The 26,060-nt window shown below is 34.4% G+C and overlaps 1 protein-coding gene across 1 annotated transcript in view; it reads left to right on the forward strand.

Moving 5' to 3' along the window:
* KNTC1 (kinetochore associated 1) overlaps positions 1-25,569 on the forward strand; it is a 38,748-nt gene extending 13,179 nt beyond the window's left edge. The window contains 40 exon segments of the mRNA XM_050714288.1: positions 37-180; positions 478-576; positions 1,019-1,122; positions 1,282-1,387; positions 2,237-2,371; positions 3,258-3,397; positions 4,139-4,209; positions 4,286-4,353; positions 5,295-5,587; positions 6,266-6,438; positions 6,617-6,648; positions 6,650-6,715; positions 7,701-7,842; positions 8,258-8,314; positions 8,788-8,951; positions 9,517-9,621; positions 10,017-10,145; positions 10,901-11,017; positions 11,428-11,537; positions 11,769-11,979; positions 12,563-12,652; positions 12,981-13,152; positions 13,588-13,646; positions 13,794-14,010; positions 14,558-14,631; positions 15,508-15,718; positions 15,829-15,938; positions 16,575-16,624; positions 17,335-17,413; positions 18,095-18,213; positions 18,668-18,803; positions 19,799-19,894; positions 20,801-20,857; positions 21,303-21,357; positions 21,438-21,501; positions 22,210-22,339; positions 23,451-23,540; positions 23,957-24,102; positions 24,726-24,816; positions 25,087-25,569. Coding sequence (XP_050570245.1) covers positions 37-180; positions 478-576; positions 1,019-1,122; positions 1,282-1,387; positions 2,237-2,371; positions 3,258-3,397; positions 4,139-4,209; positions 4,286-4,353; positions 5,295-5,587; positions 6,266-6,438; positions 6,617-6,648; positions 6,650-6,715; positions 7,701-7,842; positions 8,258-8,314; positions 8,788-8,951; positions 9,517-9,621; positions 10,017-10,145; positions 10,901-11,017; positions 11,428-11,537; positions 11,769-11,979; positions 12,563-12,652; positions 12,981-13,152; positions 13,588-13,646; positions 13,794-14,010; positions 14,558-14,631; positions 15,508-15,718; positions 15,829-15,938; positions 16,575-16,624; positions 17,335-17,413; positions 18,095-18,213; positions 18,668-18,803; positions 19,799-19,894; positions 20,801-20,857; positions 21,303-21,357; positions 21,438-21,501; positions 22,210-22,339; positions 23,451-23,540; positions 23,957-24,102; positions 24,726-24,816; positions 25,087-25,146 — 4,572 coding nt within the window. The 3' untranslated portion in view covers positions 25,147-25,569.
* The last annotated feature ends 491 nt before the right edge of the window (positions 25,570-26,060 follow it).

The raw sequence follows: 26,060 nt of genomic DNA on the forward strand, positions 1-26,060 counted from the left end.
ATGTTCTAATATGGCATTTTTCTACCTGCTGCCTAGGAAAATGCAACCACTATTGTGTTTCGCATGTTTGATAAAATTTTGGCACCAGAGCTTGTCCCATCCATTTTGGATAAGTTTATAAAACCCTACCTCTGTGAACACAATCTGCAAAAGGATGAACTTCTTTTACAGTATATAAAGGTACCCGTATTTTCTTCCTTTTGAAGAAAGCTATTTAAAAATGAGTAAGCAGAAAACAAATCTCATAGTTGTTTTTAATTATTTATACATGAATTTTAGAATCACTTTTCAAATTAGCTTGCTGTCAACAAACTTACTGAAAGTTACTGTGTCAGTAATAAGGCATTAACAGATACACAGGAAGATAGCCAAATCTGTCCTTTAATGTCTAAAAATGTTATAATTGTTATTTATATTATAAAATATTCCTATTTTTCCGAATTCAAATATCCTAATAATTTTTATCAAAATATACAGGATTTGCTTGAACGTTGTCGTACACGGTCTACATCAGTATTTGAAACCGCATGGGAGGCAAAGGCAATAGCTGTCATTGGCTGTATCTCCGATACAGATGTAAGTATCTTTAACAAAATAGGCATCAAGGGGCTCTAATACATCAATTCAGAATGGAACACATAATTTTTACATAAGTACATGAGTACGTTTTTACGTCAGTGGTATGAGGAGAAAATACTATGCTGTCTTTTTATTCTGTTAGTAATCTGCCATTTGATATTCTTTGCTTGAGAATCTAATTGTAGTTTTGATGTCATCACATAGAAAGCTCACCACCTTTGGTATGTCTGAAGCTGAAGTCCTACAGTGTCACAAATTACTATAACCATTTTCTAATCTAATTTGACACGTCTTATTATGATAATGAATACCCCTTATGCAAGTGGAGATTCAGCTAGGAAATAAAATGCTTGCCTAAAGGAATCACGGGTGAACAATACTTCAAGAGATTATCTTGTAACTCATTTTGAAAACTAAGCTCTTTATGTTCTTTTTATAGCTGAAATTTGATGCAGTTCTGCAGATAATGCATGGTGCTATGGTACCGTGGAGTGGAGCAGTGGAGCAGCTGGTAAAACAGCATTTGGAAATGAATCACGTCAAGTAAGGCAAAATCCCATAGTCTATGCCTCAGTTTTGTGTGCATGTTTCAGCTAGATTGAAAAATAAATTAAAAAGTGTGTCTGTTGTATTAAGGTTATCAAATAATATAGCTGTAGGTAGCTGTACTAACACATTAATAGGAGTCTCATTTGTCCACAGAGTAAAGTTATTGCAGGAAAGTTACCGACTGATGGAGATGAAGAAGCTTTTGCGAGCTTATGGAATAAGAGATACTAATCTTTTAAAGGACAAGCAGATGATAATGGTAAATGATCATCACTTCTCTTATTTCTATTAAAGAAAAAAATCCCTGCACTTACCTGCATGTATTTTTATTACGAATTAGAAGCTAGATTTTGCAAAAGAGCTTGGAAATGGATAGCTCCCACTTGTTATCAATATCCACTTTTCTTGCTGTGTTCAGACTTTATAACTTCCTTGCACTTTGTTTTTCTTAATGAGGACCTGGATCTAAACTGATCAAAAAATTCTTAAATCCAGTCTCATGTCTATTTTCAAGAATTTTGTGTGATTTTTGGTTTGATTTCTTTATACTTGAAATACATTCATTTTTTGCTTAGTTACTGCTTTTTTATGTGTTTTTATCTGTTTGTTTTTGTTAAGTTTTAGCAGCTTAGCTCAGACAGCCCAGATTGATTTGTACAGCACTGATAATATAGTTTTATAAAAATAATTTATAAAAATAAAAGAGAGAGGGGAGCTAACAAAATGGAAAAAATAGTTCTCTCAGGTCTTTAGATCTGATTTCTGCTAAGGACATAAGCAATACCTGTTTTTTAGCATCTGCCCCTTTACTAGGTAGAAAACACGATCATTTCTAGAAAATTTCTTTGCCGTCATGTGGAGCCAGATAAGATCCCTGAATTTTGAGTGTTCCAATGGTAATTCATATATCTATTCTAACTACATGATTCTCTTCCTCAAGCCCAATCTTCTGCCAGTTATGATTTAATCCAGTTTTATTTACAGATAGGATTTTTAAACTTCTAGATAACTTGCTTGGTATGAGCTGTACAATTACAATGCAGTGTGTAAGTGATTTCCCTTGTTATTGTTTACATCAACAAATTAAATTCCCTATCTCTTCTCACAGAGGCTGGTGAAATACATTCTTAAACAAGATACTCCTACTTCTTTGGAGGATGCTTTGAAAATTGTATCAGCATATATGTTGCCCACCATGGAAGTCTACATTCTGAGGATGATAGACCTGATTGACAAAGAAAGGGTACTAAAACACTTCATGTCATTTGATCTCAATATTTAAAGACAATGTGGCTTATTTTCAAAACAGTAGCAACAATTGCACTGCTTGGTGAAACCTTATCCATAGCTTACATATTGGTGTTTTATTACGGTTCTATTAATGGCACAAATAGCTGCCTGTACTTAACACTAAAAATGCAACCATTCTCCAGTTTTAAGTGAGTTTTAAACATCAACAGCCATCCCTTATTTGTTGGAAAAAAAATAAAATAAAATAATGTCCCACATAGAGAAGACAGGTTTGGAATTGAAGTCTCTACATGTATTCACATAATATTTTGAAACATGGAACTTTACTTGCTGCATTATTGTAGGTGTAATTACTTTTATACCCTGTGGTTATCTCTGGTTATTTTATTGGGATCTCCTCTACCCTGTCAAAAAGGGGGCTTTTTGATTATCATATTAACTTGTTTATATTAACATATATCATATTAACTTGTTTATATTAACATATAAGCATATTAATCATATTAACTCCCTTGCAAAGAGTTTCTCATGTTAACACTTCTTCTGTCGTATTAGATCATGGCATTCTTGATAACCAAAGAGTGTTTTAAAAACCCTGTATAGTTGCCAGTGAACAAAACTGCATTTTAATTAGCCTGTTATAGTAAGTACCTTAGCAAGTAAACACAGATTTTACTGAGAGACTTAAAATTTTACTAAAAAACTACCCCAGGGTGTTTAAGTAAATCATGTCATAGTAAATGTACTTTATTAGAAGTTTGTCAACAGATTAGTCAAAGTAAAGAAGTATATATAACAGCTTTTCCATAAGCAATGATCTTCTGTTTTGATTATTTCTCTTACATTTTCTTTTTTTTTTTTTTTTTTTTTGTTTCCAGGGAGAGGAATCTCTGACTTTGTTAAAATCTCTGACTCTTGCTGAAGCTGAGAAAGTTGCAGAGAGATTGACTGTATGGGGAACACTGGTATTACAGAATAAAACAGATAATTCTGAAGAGGTACTACATCATTTCACACTGTAAAATGTATGCGCTAATTATTCTAAATATCATTCTTACCCAGGTGCTTAAAAAAAAGGTAGGAGATGACAATGTAAAAACTATCTTCCAGCAAAATGGGATCATGAACTGGTTCTGCTTTGAGCAGGAGGTCAGACTAGGTAACCTGTTGAAGTGTCTTCCAGCTTGAATTTATTCTGATTCTGGATATTTTACAATTATGTTATTTTTAAAGATGTATCCACAAAGTGGCTTGGCTAACTGAATTCAGTTAATCATTTATAAATCCTGCTGCATTTTTATCCCTCAAACCCTCTGTGTCTTCCAGTTCTTTCTTTGATTGCTTGGAAAATACCTATTTAAAAATTGTAGACGTGGTTTTACCACACACCAAGGTGGTTCAAGGCTTCCAAGTTGACCGTACACATCATTGTCTTGTAACCACAGAAGAACATTTTTGTTAACAGTTGTTTTATGAAGTTATTCTGTTAAGACGGAAGAACAAAAGTAGAGTGGGGATTTCTCAAATCTTCTGTGAGAGCTAACAGAGAGCTATGAAATATATGCTATTTCTATAAAGGATGCTTATTTACAGTAAATTTCTACTCCCCTGCTTTTCAACTAATAGTATTTTAGAGCTGAAAATTGTTGCTAAGACATTTGTAGAGCATTACATTACATACTATGTTAATAGAGTGGTGGCCTGAGGGTCACTGTCTGTTACTGGCCGAGCAAAGTGTTAACCTCTCCCTTCCTTGCAGCACAAAAAACAAGATGTTTATGACAAAAACACTCGTGGAAATCCTTAAATTCCTCTTCAGCATTCAAAAAGGTAAGCCATAACTTAAAAGTCTTACGTTTTGTTTGTAAAAAGCAATCAGGAAGTAATGTTTTTTCTTCTCCGACAGACAATCCTCTGAAGAAGGATGAATGTGAAGCAAACCTAAAAATGTTTGAAACACTTGCTACCCTACAGGTAGGTATCTTTATAGTGTCAAACTACTTTTGATTTACTGTAGTTTTTTTTACCTGTTCTTCTAATATGGATAATGTTGAAAATTATTTGTATTCACAATTTATGTGCAAAGGTTGTTTTATTCAAAGAGATTCTGTGGCTTCAATAGACTTCAGAGATTCTATAGCCAAATTAAATGGTGCCTGGGAAAGTTCCCAAGCACTGGAACTCAGCTGGTCTCTTAAATTGTTAGCACAGTCTCTGGCATGCTGACTGGTACTGTCTGAGACCATAGCCAGGCACAGGCTGGAGTTGGAGATATTAATGTGAAAGGAGATTGAAGTCTATGCTTTAAGTCCAGGTTGTCCAATGTAAGATTTTTATTTATTTAGTTAGTTAGTTTTGAAATCTCTCTCTCTCCCCCTTTCTTTCATATTATTACATTAAAAGGTGAAGCAGTATCTAGTTGATAAAACACTCTTCATATTACTTTACAATGTTTTCTAACCTTAGTCTTTACCTTATTACAAAGGTTGTGGCTAAAATTACTTACGTAAGTACATGTTTGTGGCTCTGGCAAGAAACAATAGAACCTCATAGTGTCTGTTTAAAGCAAAAGATTAGATACTCTCCCCAAAGTCTTAATTGTTAACACTTCAAAGTTTTCATGATAGAGTACTGTAATATTTTATTAAGGTTTTATTATGGTTTGTAACCTTAATTTTTTAATACAGTATTTGAGCAAGAAATATCCTTCAGGGTTTTTTGTTTATCCATTGCCTAGCAAAATTCTCTAATTTACTGCATGAATCAGTAACTGGCAGAAATTAAATAATAATAAAGTCACCTTCTTGCTGAAAATACTCCTCTAAGAATGAAGCAAGAAATAAAAATGTTTTAACAAGAAAAATTCTAAATTAAGTTACATGAATGCAAGTATATCATCTTATTTTTTGTTGTAGGAAGACTTTGATATCTTCCTTTCAGTTGAAGACTTTAGGAATCCTATGCTGATGTCTAGGCTTCTTGAGACGCACATCAAAGCTTATGAAACTGTCAGATCTCTGTCAAAGTCTAGAAAAGAACAGACAATGAATTGTAATTCAGAAGATGGTAAAATAAAGAATCGTTCTACTGAATCAAGGCTGTACAAACTAGCTTTGCTCCTGCAAAGGTCAGAGCAAGAACTGGGAGAAAAACTGGTCTTGAGAGCATTAGATGCTGGAAAAGTTGAAGATGCTGTAAAAATATGCAGGTAAAATTGCAGAGATTTTCAAGAGGCTAACTCTTTAATGGACTTTTGTGTAGTATTTCTGATATTTGTAAAAACAAGTAGATGTGTAGAGTAAAGGCAAGGGTTTTGTTTGTTTTGTTTTTCTAAAAATGAGTGTGTAAGCAATATGCTTATATTGCTTGTATGTAATAGGAATGTAAACTTTAGTATCTCAATACTGTCAATGTTTTTTGCCATAACATGTGATTGCTAAGTAGAAGTTTCCCTACAGTTTTATGGTGAGATATAAGTAAGGCATAATCTTAAATAACCATTAGGAGAGCTTCTCAGCTTACATAGAAGAAAATTGTTGTACACTGACCATATGGACCACTTCATGGTTTCTAACTGGTCTCTTCGTCATGCTTGGGTTGTCAGATAATTTAAACTTACTATTATCTTCCCCCAGAGAGGTCAGATGAAAATCTTAAATATATTTCTTCTTATTATTATGTTCTGTATCTCTCAGGATACATCTCTAAGGCAAGCTCCATTGTGTTTTTTTCTCGTCAGTCACAGAAGCTTAATTGCAGTGAGTCACATAGGTGAAATAAGTAAAAGAGAATTAAAGAATTAGAACAGAATGTTGCCTTAAGTAAAAGCCCTAGGGACTATTGGACTTTTTATTATTATTTATTTTTAACATCCATTTTTTAATAGGGACTTCTATGAAAATCGCTGTAATGAAGAAACGGGGAAGCTACTGTTTTCAGCATGTCAGAGGCTTTGTCACATGTTGGGAGCTGATGTTCCAATGATCACTCCTAAAGATATAAATCTTCCTGCAGTGATCTATGAAATGGCTTGTCAAGCAGCTACTGTATGTAGTCCAGGTAATTACTGTAATTACTGAACACTATTTATTTGTGTTCATATTGGAGAACCGACCAAAAGCAAAATTCTGTATAAATTATCTGTCCAAATAGGTGCTGCAAAATATGGTTTGCTTTTAATAGGGTACATGAGCCTTCCGTTCATAGTATATTAATAATGATCTTAATATTTTTACAGATTTGCTACTAGATTCTCTGGAACTATGTAAATTATACTTTGGCTGCCAAGGAAATTTACAGACAGTGTCAAATAGAAAACTATGGATTTACAGCAAAGGTAATTTCTTCTAATTTAAATTAGAATTTTTGAGTATATGTAATGACTTGATTGACTGAATAGAGTTCATTGTACATGTATTTTTTCCCATTCCTTCAGCAATACTTAATTAGTTTGTTCAAAAAGAAACAAAGGCAAAACAAAGAAGCCCACAACTCTACAAATTAGAGTTTCCCTGAATATGCATGTACTTCAGTGTAAGGAGTAGACGATTTGAGTACTGAAAGCAGTGCAGCAGTGGCACAAGTAATACTCCACTTGTGTATTAATAAATCCTACTAGTGTGACTGAAAATAGTGGGGCTTTTACTCAGTAACTGCTGCCAAGACTGCCAGAGAGCATAGAAAGCTCTCTCTCTCTCTCTCTAAAAAAAAAAAAAAAAAAAAAAAAAAAAGCTTTCTTAAAAAAAAAAATGAAAACAATGGCAAGGAGGGGGTGATTATTGATTTTACTTTATTTTATTTTTCTTAAATGCATGTATTATGTGAAAGCGTTCCCAGCTATTTTGTAAAACTTAACATGGATCAAGTTCTTGAATAGCATCTTTGTTTTTTGTTCAGGTCGAGTAATGCTTTGAGCTACTTGAAATGAATGGGCTCTTACACTTTGAGTGGAATAGATCAAAATGACTAGGCAAGCATATTTATGCACTGAATGTTATTTTTCTAAAAAATGATCCATTTGAAAAATGTTTGCCTAGAATGTTTATGAAAGCCTCCATTAAATTAATTGAGAATGAGTTTGGGCTGTGCAACTAAATAAATGCCACATGAAAGAGAAGTGTGGTTGCTGCATAAGTAGGAAATATATTTAATGCTAGTGGACATTTAACAAAAAGTAGTGCAATAGAATCCATTTTCAAATATAAGATCATTTACTATTCTTTTGTTTATCAACTAATTTTTTGAAACATTTAGTTTGTGAGTAGACATACTCATTAGCCGTTCTTTTTATTGTATGTAATTTTGACAATGTTTTTATTTAGACAATGTCTTTTGGAGGAGATAAAGATCCTTATGAAGAGTGGACTTACAATGACTTCTTTAATGAAGATGGGATAGTTCTTGATCCACAAATAGCTCTTCCAGTTGCATATGAAACTATTTCTTCTCTTCTGCCTGTTTCTGGTAAACTCGCATTCCTGAACACTGAGTCAATATACAAGCTGTATTTCATAGTGATTTTTATCTAGGACAATTTGACACCTGTGCCTGTATAGAAATTAACACCTCAGAAATCTCAGTTAGACAAGCTCCTGGAAGAAATACACACAAAACAGTAACTGAAAACTATTGGTATATATTCCTTCCGGAATTTGAAAAGATATTCCCTTCTGTAAAATAACTTCTGATGAAGCACAGTAAAAAATAAAAATAAAAAATGCAATCCTGGCTCTTAGAATACATATGTCTTCTGTTCTTATCCAATTTGTATTTTATGTATTTTAGGTACTCGAAGTGCAGTATTTTTAAGGTACTTCGAGGCTTTACAGTGTTGCTGAGACCTTAGTACATTGCAAATGTGTATTTGTCTGTCTTCCAGAGAACAAGCTCTATCCTTTGGACTCTATCAGCCTGGCAAACTGCGCATTTATTAAAGGTATCACGGTGGCAGATTCACCAATTCAAAAGTATAAATCAGACAACCAAAAAATGCCAGATTTGAATTAAACCTATGCAAGAATGAATAATTTATAGTTTTTAAATAGTTGCCTAGGAGTTCCTCTTAAAGCCATATGCTAGGGAGACAGCTTGGTTCAGCACAGAACACGCCTGGCTAGATTGCAATTGCTACCATTCATCCATGTAATTTTGGGCATGTTGTCAAAGCCTGTACTTCACTACAGTTCTACCACTATGAGCATTAACTAGAGCCTTTCCAAGAAGATGGCAAACTTCTGTTATTTGAACTAAAATGGGAGTCTGAATTAAGTAAAAAACTCTGAAAATTTAAAGTTTCAAAGGAGGCTAAAGCTCATCTTGTGGCATATTAATTTTGATATTCTAAAAATAATATGCATATTTCAAATATTCACTTTCTGAGATTATTTCTGTTTCTGAAATATATCATAGGACAGAACCTTTTGCTGCCAGCTAGAACTCCCATCTGCGCAGCGCTACAAAACCTCATGGAGTGCAGTCAGTGCGAGTTAGCTTTGCGGCTAATAGTCTGCTCATTTGGATCCTGTCTTCAACATGGTGTATCAAACAACATGAATTTGTCCCTGAGTGAGAAGGTATGACAAGGGCTATGCTGAATTTTTCTGAGAGTAAATCTTACAAGTATGGCAACTGTAAACAAGTTTAGTTTTATAAGTATTTGATAGGTTAGGGAGAGGCTATTGCCATGACCTTGTAAAAAATTACTACCACCTGATGAAATGTTCAGCCATTTTGTGAACAGAGCTGGCAGTTTCTTCCCTATTTCTTGTGGTCTTCTGTTTCTCTTTACGAAGTAGATTCAAAACTACACTTCTAGCCCCTGCAGGGAGGCCAGGAGTAAAATGAAGGTTAATAATGGCTTATTATACCCTTTTACATTGTGTTATCATTGGTTAGGCTGGGAAAAGTTGCAAGTAGAATATTGAATGTTGCAGAGTAGAATATTGAAGTCATGCTCCCCAGTTCAAAAGCACTGGGAAAATGAAATTCTTTTTCTAACTGGAAGAGATCTTTTTTAAGACCTTAATTAAATCTGAAAATACAATTACTGCAGTACCTCTTAATATGCTATAAATGGTAAGAAGTTGAAGACTTGCAATTTATTTTTAAGTGTGTGCTGATTGTCTCTTTTTATATTAGCTACATGATGTCAGTACGCTAGCTGAAACCAAAAGCTTTCTTATTGCAATGAAACAGAAGTCTACTTCAGTAATTATGACCACTATCCTGACCTTACTACACAAGGTAAGAATGGTCTGAAAGGGGTAAGAAAGAGCCCCTTTCTTCTGCCCTATCAAAGAAGGGACTACCCTTCATATTACAGAAGCCCATTCTGAAATTATCATGTGGCCAAATGCCACAAAATGCATGCGTTGGGGAAAAATCATGCACCCTGGAAAACCATGATGAAGATGAGGGGAAGCACTGACAGTACTGAAGTGGTGAGAGGGGATTGGGTGACAAAGCTTCATGTTTCAGTTGGGCAGGGGTGAGCTGGATGGCCTAACAGGGTTGGCCCCTACAGTCCCAGCTTTCTGGGACTGTATTAAAAAATAATAATAAAAAATTGTTATACTTCATACAAACAGACCTATTTAATCAAATTCCTAAAGTTTTTAACTTTTCTTTCCAAAACACAGGTCTTCAACTGTCGTCTCATAGATCAGAACCTGGCACTGGGATATTGCACAATTTTGCCCAAGGAAGATATGTTCAATAAGCTATGGGATGTCATAAACAATACGTGGCAAAATTACAAAAAAGTTCTGGTAAATTCACAAGCCAATATATTTCTTTAGCATATACAGAATGTTTAAGAATTTCTTCAAGATGTCAGCAATATCATAAAGAAATGCAATAGTTTGCCTTTATTAAGGCTATAGCTGTCTGAACAAGTTCCTTGCTCCAGGGAACCACTAAGAGATACGCTACTACTGTTTGCCACAGAGTAAGATTGTTAATAAGCATGATGCGCATCCAAGCATTTGCTTACCTCATTATGACTTATTTCAAGGCTTGAAATTGTTTGGTTTTTTGGTGTTTTTTGTTGTTGTTGTTGTTGTTTGCTTTTTCAGATCCCACCATAACTTACACCTACAGTATTTTGGAGAAATTGTTCTCTCATAGCAATTTTCACAAAAAGAATGAATAAATAAATACTCCTATTAAAACATAAAGGAAGCTGGGAAGTAAAGCATAACAAAGAAATAGGGAGGGAAAGTAACATAAATATGGAGAAGAGATGATGTCTAAAAACACCTTTTGTATTAATTGCACTTACATCAGTGCAGTACTGTTAAAATATTTTTGAGAGAAAAACTGAATTTTAAAGTAGTTTTGAACTACTAACTGAGCAGGTGAGGAAATCCTGGTAATATGTTCTGTGAAGATTGTTTCCATCGTACACAGTTGTGCGATCATCTGTGAAATTGTTTTTACCTCCTCCAGAGATTTAGAGCTTACGATTTTCAGTTTTCAGATTATTTACTGTACTTCTGTTCACTTCCTTTCTCACTTTTTGAAGGCAGTTGCTTTGGTTGGAGTACAGCTTGCTACCCAATGTGGTGAAGCAGAAGAAAAAAGAAAATTCCAAGAATTGGTTACTGATGCAGAATGGGGTATCCAGCTCGGTAAATTTGGCGTGAGTTTGATTTTTATCTACTATTTATTTATTCTAGGCTTTTATTAACTGATTAAATGTCAGTACATTCAGAGGATGTATTGCTTGTTGATTTTAAATAATTTTCCATTCAAACGTAAGGAAAGTTGAGTTTTGTTTTTGGTGGTTTTTTTTTTGTTCTTAACTTCTCATTCTGCCTACTTAAATAAAGTTCAGAAAATGAGAATGTAATAACTGAGAGTGCTATAAAAGAACTTTGAGTGCTTAAGCATTATTTGGCACAGGGAATAGTCAGCAAATGTACTGCTTTTTCCTGCTCTAAAAATCTCTGGATTTAAACTAAAGAAAAAGGTTAACTATGTAAGGAATTAGTCTTGATATTGTCTGAAAGACTTCTTTGGGAAGAACATTAAATATTTCTTTATTTGTAGATTTCTTTTGAGACTGTGTTTAGACAACCCCCAATAAGAAAGAAGGAACTCATAAGAACACTGGTACAAAATCCAAAAGTAAACACGGATCTCATATTGAATTACTGCAGGTAATAATTGAAGCAAATCAATTGTGTCTAATTGCTGCTGTAATGATAACCGTGCCTATGGAAACCTATTTTTGTTTAAATAGATACTAATTTATATAATATACAAATTGTTCTTTAAAAAATAGTATGCATCGGAATACATACTGGTCTCTGGTGAAGTTTTTCATAGGGAAATAAGCAGCTTGATGACATCACAGGTCACAAAGAAAATAATATTCTGTCCTCTTCTAGTACTTTCATGCTGGACAGTGATGCCGCACTGCAGCTTTGCATTGAAACACTTCTTCTCCAGAACACCAATACAAATCATGTTGAAGATGACTCGGCAGAATACAGTCAGAAACAACCTCATTCCACATTACTGGCTAGAGCATTAGAAATAATTCCTCTACTGAAAAGCACAAAAGAGCTGGTTACTAGCCTCAGTGGAATATTGTTCAAGGTAAAAATAAAATTAAAAAATTTTTTAAAATCCCAGAAGTATGCATTGAGTCTAATGCTGCACAACACTTGAGTGGCAGATTATTAATTCCATAGAAATTTCAAAAGACTATTTTTTCCAGTTGTGCTATAGAATGTAAATTTTCAGCTTTCTACTTTTCTAGAAAAAAAATAGAGCAATAAGTCTAATTTTCTTTAAAAATAGTAGAGTTTTTCTTCACAACTTCTCTTAAAAAAGCAATGGACAGTAATCAAACAAAAAAGCCACTTCTAAAAATTAACCACACTGGAACTAATTAAAATTACTACATTAAAGTAGATAGGGGCAAAAACCAATGTATATCTGGGTAGTTTTTCTTCTTTTATCTTTTTAATCACTTAATGCCTGGTCTTTCTGCAATGCCCTGACAATTTTTTTTTTGATTATGAAGTAGAAGTCTCTTGTTTTAGAGATGTATGTTGTGACGCTTATACTCTTTCTCCAATGTTATGTCAGTATAGTTGGTATTAAAATTGAAAAAAGTTAACTCAGTTTTATGTTTTGTAAGACAAATCACTATAAAATTGGTCATTATTTTGAACAGCTTGATCCTTATGACTATGAAACTATTGAAATTGTCCTGAAAGTAATGCAGAATGCTGATGAGAAGAACACCAATATCCAGATAAATCAGGTGTGTCCATATCTTGTTAATGGCTTCTGTATTCTGTTTTTTTCTGCTTATTAGTGTAGTTATTCAAGAGTGTTGAAATTAATTGAATAATTCTACTGCTCTCATTCAGAAAATAATATTCAAGAACTAGTGATCTCTAGCTGTTTCTCAGCAATGGTTTGTAAGAGGGATAAAACTCTACAGATATATATATATAGCAAATCTGCCCAAAAATAGTCTTCAGGCACATTTTATTGGCAGGGGGAGGGAGGCCAAGACAGAGTAGTCCTGTGGCTTTTTTTTTTCCTTGCTCTTTCTTTTTTTTTGTTTAATTATTTTTTTCCCCTAGGCTTTAAGCCTTCTCAAACATCTGGAGTCTTATAAAAGAATTTCCCCACCTGTGGACCTGGAACACCAATATGTTGCAGAGCATGTGATTCCCTTATCTCCAGCTGCTGAAACCAGACTGCCTTTTCATTTGATATTCTTCAGAACTGCGCAGTGTTTCTGGAACATTATATGTATGTTCAGTATTTTTTCTGGCTATATAAATGTATGATTCCCTTTCTCTGCTATCTATGAACTTTAAAGTTCTACAGTATATATTTTATATTACCTGTATTTCTTTATTAATACAGTTATATTCCCAAGTGCTTGTGGAAGCATTCGTGGTCCCAAATTTCTTTCTAGTGAGGTATCTGGCTTTCAGTGGAGCTAAGACAATAAATACAATGCAGAATTCAATCCTCAGATGATTTTTTTAGGGCCTCCCAAAGACCAAAGTAACCCACATATCTGACAAGCTAGGCCAATTTATAATCTTATAAATTAAAATTAAAATCTTTTGCTCCCAGTGGAGGTCTGCATCTAACAATAGACTGAAAGTGCTTAATTTCATAGAGAAAGCTGCAACTGGACTGCGACACTGTCATAAGCTGCTGTCTTTTTCCTTGCAGCTGCAGAGCTCAGTGAGGAAACCTTTCCAACACTTCTGTTGATTTCCAAACTAATGAAGGTAACGTTGCATCTTGAAAGGATTTATTTCAAAATTTTCCTTTTTTGCCCCTACACAAGAAATAGTACAAGCTTTCTTCTTTCTGTGTGATTTTGGTCTCAGTACAGACATTCTGACAATGTTTAATCTTCTTTAATGCTTTTCTAGGTTTCACTGGATACTTTACACATGTCTGCAGCTCAACATGTCTTTAAAAAAAAATTGAAACCAAAAATATATGAAATGAGAAACACTGGATATACATCAGTTGTTAACAAGGAAACAACTAAAACTGTGCAGACAATTCAGTCATATTTGCTGTCTATAATTAATCCAGAGTGGGCTGTAGCTATGGCTCACAAGATCGCACAAGAATTTCCAACAGGTAAGGTGCATATCTGATGACCTGAGGGGGAAAGTAATAGGAGGAGGAGCATACGTTTAAAAAAAGAAAAGCTAGACTGTAACCAAACATCTGTTCAGTATTCTGAGATAAAACCTGAGGAAGCTGGAGAACAAAAACCATTTGTCTCCTACATCCAGTTTTGAAAAGTAGGCTAGAATGACACCCATTGTGTAATACTATCACTGTTAAATCCTTTTTTTCCTATTTTAAGCCATGTTGCCTTGGTAAAAGTTCTTGCATGTTTAGCTTTCCCCAACGTACCATCTTCTGACAGACAAGCTTGCCAGCAAAAGCAAATATTTCAGCCAGATTTAAGCTATCTTCTCCCTTATCAGAATCCAAATAGATACTTTTTAGGAACAAGAGCACTCCTAAACTCTTTAGTAGCTTTATAAAAAATAAAACAAACAAACAAACAAACACATTAAAATAAAATGGATATTCTGTATAAGTTAGAGGAGATTCATGAAAGCTAACTCTATTCACTTTTCCCCCCCCCCCCCCTTTTTTTTTTCCTTAAAAAAAGGTCCTGACCAGATTCAAGCATTGAAATTTTGTCTCTTTCTGGCCGAGAAATGGTTAAAGAATACTACAGCTAAGGTAATGGCAAACTTCTTGCAAAGCTCTTGTTGTATACTCAGGTATTTGTTAGCTCTTTGTCTCTTGGTGTTTTGGGCAGTGATACATAAAATGTATCATAACCAACCCTGTTATGGGAAGTACTTTCTTCTGAGGAGTCACTTCTGTTGTCATTCCCCCAAAGAACTGTCTCTTTCCATTAACATTCTCCTCTGTTCATGACCTAGCAAAAATTAGGCTTACGGTTCTTGGAGGTTGAACAAATAAGTGTACAACCTAAAGGAAGAAGATGTTCTTTCTCGTCTTATGAGCATTTCTATTGCTGCGGAAGAATCAGATAGAGCCTGTTCCAGATGTTGGATCAGTAGCATTATTAATTTGTGTTTTGAGTTCCAAGACTCTTTAGCTATTTGTAGGAGCATATATATATTAAAAGTCTGCTTTGACTCTTTACCTTAGGCTGATTTTTCATGGTTGGTAGGAAAAAGTGAATGAGAATCTCATCATTGCTTATAAATTTCAAATATGCTGTTGAGACATGGTGAACACTAAATAGTTCTCTGACACTTAGTCACACTTTTAAATAGAATTGTGCCAAAACTGAACTATAATTCCAGTAGATAAGATTTAATGTTAAATATTTTTTCTTTTCCATCTTACCTCCAAAATGTTTTAATTTTACATACTGGTGCATGTGGTACATACACATATTTGACTTTTTCACAGCATGACTTTGTTTACAATTTTTTTAAAATATTTTCTTGCTAGAGCAGCATGGTTAATATTATTAATACTAGTTCCCCAGTTGAATGTTCTGGACTATAAAAAGTTAATGATTTTTCTAGAGCTTTTGAGTAAAAGGAGATTGCTTTATTTAAAAACTGTGTTTTGCTAAAGGATGATTCATGTGAAAAAGCAGAAGTCCTACAGAAGAAATTATATATACAGTATAAGCGATCAGCGACAGAAAATGTTCTAATAACGCACAAGCTGAACACCGCAGAGCATTTAAAGTCTATTGGGAAACCAGCAAATCTTATCATTTTGTTATACGAACACCACAGTATAGACCAAAGAATCCAAAATCCAACTGGCAGAGATTATCCGGGTGAGTATATGCTTAGTCTAGTTTCGAAGAACCAAAAAGTAGTTATTTTCAAAAATGCTAAGCAATATAATGCTAGTCTGTAAATCTGTTGTCTCAATCTATTTATGTAGATATCCATACGGCAGCTAAGGAAATAGCGGACATTAACGACTTGGATATGAACAAAATTTGGGATAAGCTGCTGGATAAATGGCTGTGTCCAAGTGTACTGCCCTCAGAAGTAAGTCATCACTGAATATTTGGTTTTGGAGATAAATGGCCAGTTACGTGAAATATATCTATTTTTACCATTTGCTCAAAAAACTAAGGTTTTTGCACAGTTCACCATTAGTACTTGTGAACCTATTTAAATTGCCTCTGGATTCAGACTACTAACGATTTTAATACCATTCTTATATTGTTGCAAGCCACTGTCTCTAGTGAGAATAATTTGAAATGCTTTCCCTTTTCTCTGTACAGAGATTAAAATCTCATCTTTGATGCTACACTAATGTTGCGTAGCCAATCAAAGGGAGTAAATGAATGTTTAGAGTCACCAAGAGGGTGAATCTTGTCCTGTTGCAGCTTAGGAAATAGAGGGTTAATTGCTGTCTGTGCAGCATACAGCTGGGCGAAAAAGGGCAGAGAGCAGACATTGCTTCAAAATACCAGTTAGCAGGGTGAGAGATTAAAGAGTGGTGTTGACTGCCAAGCACACGGTTAAATAAAGAAAGGAATGATAAAATTAAAATTCCTTTCCTTGGCTGCATTAGCAGGGGTGCCCAGCCTTTACAACAGGGTTTAAGCAAGGATATGACCCAGTTATTTATAACGATTCAGATAACTCTCAAAACTACTCTTCCATGTCTTTTTAAAGAAAACTCAAGAAGTCTTCGGAGATGTACGGGAAGATGAAGAACTCCGAAGGTATATACTTCATCTTGCATATAATACAGCAAATTTTTCTTAACTTGCAAGTTTATCTGGCTTTTTCAAGAAACCTATCATAGTATGTGATTCAGAACTTGCTGCTGCAGCTTTGGATAAAATAAAATTTTTATCAACAGTGATGATAAAACAAGTTTAGGCCAGAAATGCCACGATTGTTTTTTTGTGCTGATGTTCCTAAACTCAAAATTTTCCTATCATATAAGTGGTGTTGTCTTTATTGATTATTTCTCCATCTTAACATTTATTAGAGCTGCATAAGAGATAGAGCTGCCCCAAACACAAGTTCTGCTCCTTTGTTAAAAGTGCAAGAGCTACACTTTAACACATGCTGAAAAATAATTATTTAGGGCTTCCACGTGTTGTCAGACATGTCATTTGTTTCCTTCCCTAGAAAGTAATGGCACTAGATTCTATACAAATATCTTATGTTGCCTTCTTATTTTTATTTTCTGGTGACACCAGTCTTGAATCTTCAAATATTTATGTAAACAGTGAAATACTATTTGCAGTAAATTCGAGATAAATGTTTTAACGGTAGTTATTTGAAGGTTTTCTCCTCATTTTCCTTTGAATCTCTTATCCACAAACTCTTTTCGACAGTGAAATATATTTAAATTTGAAGGAAAACTGCACTGTGCTTCAGTAGTTATACTGTACTTGTATTAAAAAGAAATGCATTCTTGCAGAGTTCTGTATCTACTTCAGTCACGTCCAATGGATTACAGTTCCAGAATGCTTTTCGCAATTACAACATCTGCCACATCTGTAAGTTTCTAAATTTTAGTTTTAGCTTGCTACTTATGAAATTTTTATCTCTTATTAAAATCAAGTGTTGTCTGCTTAACTGTATTGGTTTCATTCTAAGGGCTCTGCGTATGTCTTTGGACAGTTTGTACGTCTGTGTGAGCTCTATGCTTCCCTACCTTCTCCCCTCCCTTTTGGTGTAAAATTGTGTTGAATTTTGCTGTTGACTGTCAAGAGCAGCCCTTGAACCCCGGGTTTTCTAAATTTATTATTGATAGTATGTGAAAATAGCTTCACTAAATATTTTCTAGAACATGCTTTAAACTAGTATAATAATATATTGGCTCACTTTGAGTGGAATTGAATCAGAGGGAAAATTATTTTAGCACAAACTTAACCTTCAGCCACTCACCTGTACTAAAGATATTTATGATACTATGTATCACAAGTATTTTTCTTGCCTGTATGAATAGCCTTATATAGAAAAACAGCTGGTTTAGCAGTGTTCTTTGAAGTTGACATATTTCAACTAGGTAGTATAAAAGTTGGATGTAAACCAGTCTGTTACTTAGCATGTATTTCTGCTAAACGCATTTCTGTCAAAAGTCTTAGAAAAATCCTGCAACATAACCTGCTTTCCAGTTGTTCATTCCATTATTGCAAACTTTCACTGTGTTTTTGTTGTTTTTTCTCCTCTTTCAGCCGATTGGTGTTAATCAGTTGACATTTGCTCACAGGAGCAGAGCGCTTAAGTGCCTGCTCTACTTGGCAGATACCAACACTGTGGAAACACTCTTCAAGAAACCCATTGAGAAAGTAAAGTACGAGGAATTTTCCTTAAAGTGTTCCTTAATAATGATGTATTGTTAGTCTTTTGACAGACCTTGGAAAGAAATACATATTTGCAAAATTATTCTTTTTAATAATTTTTTGAGCTTTTAAAATTTCTGAAGAGCATAATTAGCTCTCTTAACTTCACTGTAATGCAGTCCAGTATATCAGATGCCTCATTTGTGAACCTGAAAGTAACATAACGTGGATAATATTTTCCAGATTGCAGTTACTTCTGTTGTAATTGAACGTTTTTACTTCAGTAAGATTTCATTAATTTCTTTCATAAGTATAAATACTGTCTACATTTTTTCCTTTTCTCTTTAAAGCAACAGAAGAATACTTTTCCAATAATACCCTGAGTTTGATTATGTGAGTTATAATTATCACTATAAATATCATTAGCTTCTGGTTTTTGTGATTTTTTTTTTTTTCTTTTTTCAGGTATTTTCTAAAATGCTGCATTTATCTGGCAGAGTTTGAAATCTTGAATATTCCATACACCTATGAATCATTTCATAAGAGTCCTAAGGAAGGAATGATTAAGGGGCTGTGGAAGAATCACAGCCATGAACCCACGGTATGCTTTTTAAATCCTTTGTGATTTTTTGTTTGTTTGCTATGCATTTGTGTGGAATGTACACCTTTCTACGTAGTACATCTATTTCTAAACAGATGTTGCTCCAATATGCTCTGTCCTACTCATACACTACTCATGATACGCTACTCATAATTATTTAAAAATACTGGTGGATATGTAGGAGTTACCCCAAAGACTCTCCTCTTTCAGAATACTAAAAAAAAAAAAAAAGGTTGATGTGCTGCATACTGCTCATCACATAATTATTTCCTGCTACTTACCCACCTTTTTGTACCCACACCTTTTCTCTTGTCTGGGAAGCAAGATCTTTGATGCAGGAGCTTTCCTCTTCTCTCTCGCGTTTTCTCTCGTGTTCTCGCTCTTTTTGAAGTTGCTTGGACTCATACTTCATACTTTAATATGAACTAAATATTAACCAGTGTACACCTTTAGAATCGCTGTCAGTTATTTATTTAATATGCCAGGAATGGGCTCTGCTTAGGAGCTTGACTTTGACAATTGCTTGGAGTTACCAAGTATGTTTTGTGAACTGCTAACTTAACACTAAAGACAAGGGCGAATAAATGAGATTTCTACGTAGACGACAGTGCATGACAATAAAAGTATACTGTTCTAAAGGCTTCAACAGTACTACCTTTGATTTATAGCCGTGAAATGGAAGTGATCTGTTCTTTAGCTGAAATACAGACATGCTAGTCTAAAATTTGAAAACCACAGATGATAAAAGCTTTATTTAGCCTTTGTAAAATTAGAAAGTAAGTATCAAGTATAGGTGTTTCTTTGTTGTTGTGTTTGTTTGTTTAATTCTCTTTGCATGTTGAAAATTATTTTCCATGTGGTTTGGTTAAGACCTTTCAGGAGTTAAAGGTCCCTGTAATACCAATAAAATCTAAAATTATGCTGACAAACAGTAAAGATTTGAAGATAATGAATGTGTATTTATTAAAATAAAGTGTATCCTTACTCTCCTTTAGGCTGTTAGACTGGTGACAGAACTGAGTCTAGAATACAAAGTATATGATTCTCAGCTGTGGAATGGTCTACTACAGAAACTTCTTGGTTTCAATATGGTAAGGAATTTTTAAGCATTAATTTCTGCAGTGACGTGAGGAAAAAGCCTTTTTTTCCATCACTGATTTCTAAAGAATGTGATTGCATAAATAGTAAACTTACTGTGAGCAGCTATCTACAATTTATAATTTAGGTTGTTTGCATTAAACCGATGAAGCTTTGAGGAATTTGTATTTTACCAGTACTGCTTGAGAATGTTGATCTTAAATTATTATAGTTGTACTTTTTTTTTTTCTTTAAGGCACAAGGCCTTTCAGATGGCAAGACTAAATCCTATGATAACTTGAAAATTGTCTTCATATCATTAAAACTGTGTATTACTTTATAAAATTATAGTTGTATGTTAATGTATATACACAAACGTGCACAAACAGGTGTATATCTGTATGTGTATATATACATGCTCAAAAAATATTACCCCTATAATTAATTATGATAATAATCCTGATTTTTGTCATTTATAATGTCAATTACCTCTTACTGTCAAACTGTACATTATGTTGCTACAACCTAAGGAGGAAATAGATGTACCTGGCAATATGGTTATATCAGGAGCCAGGTATTCAAGCTAGCTTTAATCTAGTAAGAATTTTGCAACAGTACCAAAGAAGATAGAATTTAAGTTTATGAAGTTTTAACTTTATGAAGTTTTCAGCACATTATATTAAGGCTACTGAAAATCTTGAGTATTTACTGAGACAACGTATACTACTACTGCTGGTGATAATTTAATTTACATAAATCCTATTTCTGTGTGCATCAGTTACTCATCTCAAAGGAACAAAGGTGCCTTGAAGAACTGTTAATTTGCATTCTGCAGACAAGAAGAATAATCCAGTTCTGTACATTATTGACAGTTCTTCAAAATCACTGTAGCATTTTATAATGGGATATTTTTGTTTCAGATTCAGTATCTAAGAAAAGTTTTGATAGCAATTACTGGGATTCATTCATTATGGGAGGTAAGCAAATATTCTTCAGCTCCTACTCTTCCCTTAGCAAGCGTTTAGCATTCTATTTGTGTGTTAGTGAATGGCAGCAGTCTACTAAGAGGAGTGTTACTCATTGAAAAGATGCCTTTTGAATGAGTATTTTTATGACGCCTGCAATATGCAGATGAGTATAGTTATTAATCATTAAAATAGTATATTTTGCTCTTGAGGCTCCTTCAGTAAACACTTATTTGGACGTTTTTGTTAAGTTTGACAGAATAACATAACCATCAGTCAAAATATAGCAAAATCTTAGACTACGCAATAAGGAAAGCGATGTTAAGGAATAATTCATCCAGTATAAAAGAAAATCAACGGGCTTCTTCCACCTACAATGGGTCAAGTCAAGATGTCTGTGTTTACATTTAGTAATAAGCAAACAAAGTTGTAACTTTTAAAACCTTTCTGTCAACAGATTCCCAACTTCAGTCGAGCTTGGCGAAGTGTGGTTCTGTCACCATTTCTCACAGGTAGGATTGTTATTAATTACCATGCTTGTATAGAAACTTAAGTTATGTATTTACTTTATCATGGCTTCTTTATTCCTCAGCTTCATGTCCACCAAGTCCTAAACAAGTAGAGGAATGCTGTGAGTGTTTCGTGATTCTGCTCAAGTAAGTACATAATGCATACTGAATTTGGATTAATTTGAGTGGGAATGCCCTGTTTGTAATTTCTCTTCCAGCAACCTGGCCTGGAACATGCAAAGGAGCTCTAAAAAATGGGGAACCTGAGGTGTGGGGAAGAACCTTTTGCCTGTTGTGGGAAGGGCAGAATCAGGGCACGTATTCAAACAGAAATTCTGTGCTTAGACTGTTGGCAATGTATGCGGTAACTCAGTACCTTGGCTATCTAAACAGTGCTTGGAACAGGGACTTTGCACAGACTGCTGAAAACCAATTTATCTGCCCCTCTCACAGTCCCCAGAAGGGATATCTGTTCGTATCCTGACACTTTAAGACTCATGTTCAACCCTAAAAGCCCAGTTATCTTTTTTTTTTCTTAATATTTTGGGAAATAGGCTATATTATGGATTAAGCCAGAATATAAGAGAAAAAAATATTCATTTCCCTACAAAGAATAAACCTGACATGGTAAAAAAAAAAAAAAAAATCTAGTATGCCTGTACACATGGTTAACCTATATTATATTAAGGTTCCAACCATCCTATACATGCAAACAGTTTTGCATTACCTTTGCAATGTATAAAAGCACAATAACCTTAGATTAGTAGTATTTCAACTAAAGAACAGATTACTTCCATTTCACGGCTATAAATCAAAGGTTCTAATGTTGAGAACTTTCCTCATCTTCTTCTGAAGGTGTCCTGTTTTGGCTGACTTGGATGTCATTGGAATAGCTAAACAATATGCACAGTTGGACCTTCCAGCTCTTGCCTTGGGATGCCTGTTGCTGATTCCTCAGTCTGAGAAGCGAGAGCAGCAAATTCAGGTAAACAAGAAGTTTTGTGTTGCAGCTGTGCAAAGGAAATGTCATCAAGCCTGTTATATTCAACGGAGGCTGTGCAAGATGACAACTTCTAAACTCCAGCTGGTTTGAATATATCACTGCTGACAGCTGCTAGACATCTCCCACCCTCAGAGGCTACGGCCTCAGACTTCTTCTGAAAGAGATCGTGTGAACACTTCCCTGTTTTTTTAAGTTTTGACTCATTCTCAGCAGCTTTTTGTCACATGACTTTGCCTTTTGTGGGTTAGAGAACATCTTAGGGGATCCCACCCTCAATCAGTTATGAAGTCAGTAATATCCAGCAGGGGGCTTTAGCAGCTGACTCATCCATTTACTTCCTGAAAACATGCACCAAAGTATTAGGTTCCCTGATAACGTGAACAGTCAGTATGCAGGGGGGGAAACCAACAACCAACCCACACACAAGTCATATGCCAAAGCAGTGTGTGAAGCTGGTGACAACACAGATAATCGCTGAGGTGCTAGCAGTAGGCTAGTTTAACAGCCGACCGACCATAAGAAAAGTACAGAATCCTGCTTTGGAAAAGTGTTCAGACTTGAAAGCTCCTACTTAGAAAAATGCTTGATACACATCACAAGTTCTGATGTAAACCTTCTCTCTTAAAGCCATTTCTTCATTATTTGTGTATCTAGTTTCCTTTCTGTTCTTATTTCTTTCCATTAATTTATGCTCTGCATCGTTCTCACAGATGAAGCGTATAGGCTGTTCCCCTATCTGTCATGAGCAAGCTGGCACTAGTAAAGGCACCTTAAATTCTTAGATTCCCATTCATTTCCATTTGAAGTTAAGCCAGGAACATTTTCCCAACTTACAGCACCAGTGTAAGATGTAGTCTGCTGGCAATGAGTCAAAAGAATCTGTAACCACTACAGCGAGATACCCTTTGAAAGTTAACAGCGTTAGTAATTACTACTCTTTCAGTCAAACTGTACAGATCCTGGTTTGAGAATTTCATGTTTATACCTTGAATTTCATAATGTTAATTGTTTCTGAGTAAGTAAAATACTTGTTCTGAAGGGAAAGAGCTTATGCTTTATTCACAGAATGTTAAATTTATTATTTTTTTTCAAGGGTTTCTTATCGACGTGTAACATGGAAACTGTGCTGCAACAAATAGATGAACATATGAACACTGGAGAAGCAGTGGCTTTTGCTTCTCAGGTAAATAAATAAAATTCACTTAATTTGCCTTTTACTTACAGGCTTTCTCAATGATAACTGTTTACAACCTTTATTTTGTCTTATAGATTGCCCCTATTTGTAGGACAGCATTGTTTGCAGTAGCACTGTTTTATATTTCTTAACAAATGTTTCAAGCAAAAAGGCCAAATGGCTTATGAAATTGTACTCTCCCGTCTTGCCTTGTATTGCCTTCCTTAAAAGCATGTTTCTTAATTCATTCCCTTATTAGAATCTGAGATTAGTCTTGATAAAAAAGCTGACATTTTGCAGCATTAAAAAAATAATAATAATAATCCTGCTTTATGGGAGTCCAGTACTGCTCGTTTTATTCAAAGGTCACATTTCTTATTTATAAAGCATTCATATTTTTCCATTACTAAAACTTGAATCTACAGATTAGATCTTTGATTTTGGACAATATCATAAATGAGAAGCTGTATGAAAAATTTGTGAGAACTAAGTATTTTCCACTGGTGAAGCAACAACTGATGAATACTCACCGAATGAAAGAACTGGTGGATTATTTTGCCAACAAGAACTGGTAGGTTAATAAAAAGTAAAAGGTGATGCATTGCATATGGAAACTGAATCTCTGCTTTACTTTAGTTTCATTTGTTTGAAGTCCTGGAGATTCTCTAGTACTTGCTCTCCAAGTTTTTAAAGCATTGCTAAATTAAAGCAATGCCAATTAATGCCAAAATAGCAGCTTATTGCCCCTGGACTGTCAAGATCAAGCTCAGTTAAAACGGTGGAAATCTTGTCAGAAAAAGCAAACGTTTTTCCTTTGAGTAACTTCACCATACAGTCAGGTGAATTCAGCTCAGTTGCATTATGGACGGACAGTTTCAGCCACGGTAATGCTCTGAAAACAATAAACAAACTGCCTGTGCTCAGGAATTAGTGGGTTTGCTGCAGTGTTTCAAAAGTTGGAAATACCTATTATATTTCACTTAAACGCCAGTTATCCTGCAGTGAAAACAGGAAACAATAAATAACTATTTAGTCTTTTATTTATTTAACAGCTATGGGTTAAATGCTAGGACCTATCTGACTTCAAAAACGTGGAGTTATACCTGGGTTTATATTTCAGTGTATATAGCCTAAATTCTTGGCTTTTTAAGAGAACTTCAGTTGACAAAGTTGATAAACTTTTTCCTCCTACAGCATTGATGATGCAACAGCCCTAATTCAAGAGTATCAAGAGAAATGTGGAAATCTTAGTCTTGTAGATAAATCATCATCTGATATTCTGAAGGTAAAACAAAACACCTTGTAACTCATGCAGTACTTTTTCCTCTTTTTATAAACTAGGACTTCCACTCAGCTTCTATCAAAAATACTTGTTAGTGGATTTATTTTAGTAAAATATATTCTACATAATAAAATATCCCTTTAATTGATGCAAGTACATTTTCATTGAATCAAATATGAGCAGTGCTAAACCTTATGCTTTCAAGCACTTTCACAGGTCTTAGATCATATCCTGTTTTCTAAACCCTTTTAATATTGTTCTCTTGCCCTCCAGGTGTGTATGAATGGACCAGAGGAGACTGGCGAACTAGAACAGTCATCAATAAGGTGTTGATTTATCCTTTGTCTTTTCTCCCTCTGCTGGCGAGATAAGTGCTATGCATTGGGAATGTACATACTGGTCAAGTGAACACTGAACTAAAACCTCACTGCTCTTCTTCCAAAAGCTATCCCCAGTTTTCCACATTTTTTTTAACTGTTCTATGCTGTTTCTACTCCATACTCTGCCACAATTCATATTTATCGCTTTGATTTTAAGAAGGACTAAAACTGATTTCCTTTACTTTTGTATTATATCTCTGTGTTGAAGTCTGCTGTCAGGATCGCTCTAGGATTTCATTTGCACAAACATAATCTTGCATAACTGTAATAAAATTTTAAATTGGAAGTGTTACACTTCATGTAAAATATACCTTTTAGACAAATTGTAATTTTAATTAAAGCATGAGCACAAATAAACTGACATATCAATATTGACCTTCCAGTATTTTATGAACTTTATGAAGTGGCTGGTAAACTTACTTGTCAAGAAAGGCTATTGACTGAGTAGAACACATTTGGCAAAGCTTCCTTTTAACTTTGTTCTTTATCACGCTGTAGACATTAAGAAAATGATAGGCATGTATTTCACTGCATAAAATTGCAGTTAGCCAAAGTTTCCTGAGATCCCAAGCTGAAATACTTCGTCTTTTTATAAGGTAAAAATAAGCCTGCTTTAATAGAAATAAGATTATGACGCACAAGTAAATATTCTAGCTGATCCTTTAAGTTCTATGGATAACTCATTAATTTAACTCAAGCCTCTATAACAAATACTACAGAGCTTTTTGCACGGATACTGCGCTGAAGAAAATAGTAATACAAAGGACAATATATGCAAAGGAAGCAGGCCATTTTTCTAAATGTTGTGTAGAAGACAACAGATAAAGCTATTTATATTGGAAAATTAGCACTCATGAGAAGCGGTAG

This window comes from Cygnus atratus, chromosome 17 (assembly GCF_013377495.2).
Source record: "Cygnus atratus isolate AKBS03 ecotype Queensland, Australia chromosome 17, CAtr_DNAZoo_HiC_assembly, whole genome shotgun sequence".
NCBI classification, from domain to species: domain Eukaryota; kingdom Metazoa; phylum Chordata; class Aves; order Anseriformes; family Anatidae; genus Cygnus; species Cygnus atratus.